The sequence below is a fragment of the Limulus polyphemus genome, unplaced genomic scaffold (genome assembly GCF_000517525.1).
Source record: "Limulus polyphemus unplaced genomic scaffold, Limulus_polyphemus-2.1.2 Scaffold221, whole genome shotgun sequence".
Classification (NCBI taxonomy): domain Eukaryota; kingdom Metazoa; phylum Arthropoda; class Merostomata; order Xiphosura; family Limulidae; genus Limulus; species Limulus polyphemus.
The window spans coordinates 215172-218660 of NW_013665831.1; the positions used below are offsets into that span (position 1 = coordinate 215172).

The 3489-nt window shown below is 30.7% G+C and overlaps 1 protein-coding gene across 3 annotated transcripts in view; it reads right to left on the reverse strand.

The window, feature by feature from the left end:
* The window catches only part of LOC106478528 (ethanolamine kinase 1-like), a 45397-nt gene that overhangs the window by 5323 nt on the left and 36585 nt on the right, over positions 1 to 3489 (reverse strand). For all 3 annotated transcript variants that reach the window (XM_022382151.1, XM_022382149.1, XM_022382150.1), the window contains 3 exons: positions 2552 to 2635; positions 1849 to 2018; positions 1389 to 1462 (listed from right to left, as the gene is read on the reverse strand). In XM_022382151.1, coding sequence (XP_022237859.1) covers positions 1389 to 1462; positions 1849 to 2018; positions 2552 to 2635 — 328 coding nt within the window. The remainder of the gene's footprint in view (positions 1 to 1388; positions 1463 to 1848; positions 2019 to 2551; positions 2636 to 3489) is intronic.

The following is a 3489-nucleotide window of genomic DNA, read 5'->3' on the forward strand; positions in this document are numbered from 1 at the left end:
CCAATATAAAATATTCTTACACTTTACATGATAAAAACATGTTCGTATTGGGGATTTGGACATTCTGAGTTGTTCTGAATAGCATTGGAAAACCAATGAATAAGGATGAACTTGTGACACCAAGGCCATCAAGAAAATGGCCTGCAGTAAGTCTTAACACAGCTATGGTAAACAAATTGTGGCATTTTTACTTATTGGGAATCCATAAACACAAAGATTTGGGGTAAATGTCGTCCTCATGCTCCAGGCAAAAGCAGACATGATGAAGAAAAATTTCCATCTTGAAAAATGACATAAAGCACGTGTATACAAATTGCTTTCATAACACATCTAGAAAAGGAAGACCAACTGCATGAGCATTTCCTAGCTAGGTAACAAAAGCAGTGTTTGATGATGCTTGGCAAAACATACATGTACCTTGTCAATTGTAACAAATCTTAAGATAAATTCTACTAATCACTGTGTGAAAATGAGCTATGTGGCATGTCCTGAACTATATTGAAAGGATTTACGATTATGACTGAATACTGTCCCAGGGGCAAGTTATGTATCAAGAAGGTGGAAATAAAAGTCAAGGTGAACTCTGCTTACTATGATACTAATTTTATGAACACTTTGGACCATACAGAAAAGTTGCCAACATGACATGTTCTCTCCAAGATAAGGCTTCCAGTCATTTTTCCCATTTAACCATCTCATACCATAAGCTATTGTTGAATGAAACAAGTATTAATCTATTCCAAAAGAAAGTATACCAGTCACGTCTCCAGATGCAGGAACTATGGATTTCTTGTGATTGGAATGTTGATACAGACACTAGGAAAGCATTAATCTCAACCACTACATGGAATGCTAGTCAGGGAGGGGTAGTGTGCTTTGAACATGACCACCTTACAAGAGATTCTTCTATGATGGAAATTACACTACAGAGCAATTGTCAAGACACACAGTCATAAGCTAGAGCATAACCAGGTGTGATTAAACAGACTGTAACAATGTGGTGAGACTCTTTGAATATAACATGCATAATCCTCTAGAATTTGTGATTTATTGTTTTCAGTTCTTTAAAATAATCTCAAAAGAACAAAGCAATAAACTTTAATGGGGTTTTGGGTTTGTGTTAATTCTAAGCATTTTAGCATATATCTTACCAACAGAAAAGAAAAAAGTGAATGGAGATCAAAGTACAAAGCAAACACATAGCATTAGATAAAATAGGGTTAACTATGCACATTCTCTCATTTTTAATAGAGAAGCACACCTCGGCATATAAATTAAGTGATAATTTGTCTTCTTTTGTATGTTTCAAAGTTGGCTGTAATATTATTGAAGTTCCTCAATAGGAAATAACTACTTCAAAATACACTGACAATAGTAAGACTACATACCCAAGATAGTCAAAGTCAAGAGCTGAGTGGGATGCTTGTACTAATGACCACATACCCCATAGTAAATGGGCTGCCTAAAAAGGGAAAAATACAAGTTTTAAAGTTGCAGAAGAAACTCTGTCATTTCTCTCAAAAATCTGCACTAAAAATAAATTTTACTCTCATTACCAGACGTTTATTGTAAATTTGCTAATTGTGTGTGTGGACGTAAAGTGTTATTCTTGTAGAAGGTAATTCATAGGTTACTTGATAATAAATTTTATAAATTTTCATATTAAAAGTCATTATTAAAACACATCAACTTAAATGTAATGTATCATATACAAGTTATAAAACTGTGCTCTTTTTTATTCTTATAAATCATTGTTTTTTGAAGTAATCTAATGTCGTGAAATTTCTCTTCTGATGATAAGATTTAATCCAATTATAATTTATGGAAGCAAAACAAATTTAAAATTACCAAAGCAAACTTGTTAACTTGCACATACAATGAATTTACATCTTCAGGTGGTACTTCTGTGATATGGCAATGACACCCTTTTAAGTAGTGCCACTCTTCTAAGTAAACTTTGATCCATTCCTTTTGAAATTCTTTACATGGATACAATTCTGGCTGGTAAGGTTCCAGTCCTGACGAAATTCATAATTTCATGTTACAGAGAGTCTAAATTTATGTAGTTCAATGTAAGAATAACTAAAATATGTATCATTAATTTATTTAAAAGTTACATTCTCACAACTACCACATAGATATGTATAAATATGCATCTATGCATAGAAATAGACTCAGTAATATTCTAATTCTGAATTACAAAATTAAGCTATTCATTTCATAATCGTGCTCAGTGTTCTAAACTTGCTCTGTCAGATATTTTAATATATTATTCACCTTCTAAATGGAAATAAAATATATTTTGCAGGAATAGAAAACATTATCTTGTGAATAAATTTCTCAGATGGAATTGTTTTGCACACATCGAAAGTATACTTATATAATAAATAGTTCATACAATATATATACAAGACTTTCATGGCACACTGCTTTTAAAATTTTGTATAAAATATAAATGAGCATTAACAAAAACAAAATGACCAAATGTAATCTTTTGTTTATTTAGTACAACATACATATTCCATTAGTAGAAAATAATGATGAATCTTACCAGCAAATTCACAAAAGTGATTTCCTATATCAAAAGCCTGGAAATTGTTATCTGAATATTCAAAATCAATGAATGTGACTTTTTCTGAAAAAAATAAGTTATTACATGTTAAAGGAGAGAACAATGCTTACTATGTGTTTTTAGTTTAATGATATATGAAATAACATATGAATAATTTTTGCAAAATTTATGATATTAGAAAGACACAAAAGTTCCAAAAAATCAGTTAAAGACCAATATACTAAATCTTATAACCCAAGCGGTTTCAAAAGGTTATATGGCTTTATATTTTTGTCTGAATGTTTTAACAATATATTTATTTTTTTAAAGTATTCAAATATTGCACTATATAACGTTTTGTAATTGAACTAAAAAAATGAGATATCTAGTTTTTGTTAGAAATAATGACTCTTTGTAGTAAAAGCCTGAAGTTCTATAGAAAGGTGATCTTGGAGAAAAAAGTTCCATTTACCTCTACAACCAAACTGTTCTCTTTAATTAAAGAAAAATATCATTCAATAAATTTTCAAATTGTTATGCTCCTGATTAAGGTTACACAATTTAGTTATGAGGACAATTTTAGATTTAAAAGAACTTGAAAAAGAATTTGGCACTTTCAGATGCACAAAACTGGTGATCCAGTCTACACAATTAACTTTAAGAATAAATTATAAATTCAAGCAGTTACTCACATCTCCTGCAGTCATTAAGGTCACTCTAGCACACAGCCAAAAGTCACAAACAAATTTACAAAGCTACCCATTGTTAAGCAGTGGAAAATGTAACTGTACATTTCTGCACATGTCTACTGATATATTATACTAACTGAAAAGTGACATGTAATGTTTAAAATATCATTGCATCCAGGAGTAAAAAATATACCCATTTTCACTCCCAACCATGAGACCATTGAACCACTCCTGCCTAAAGTTATGATG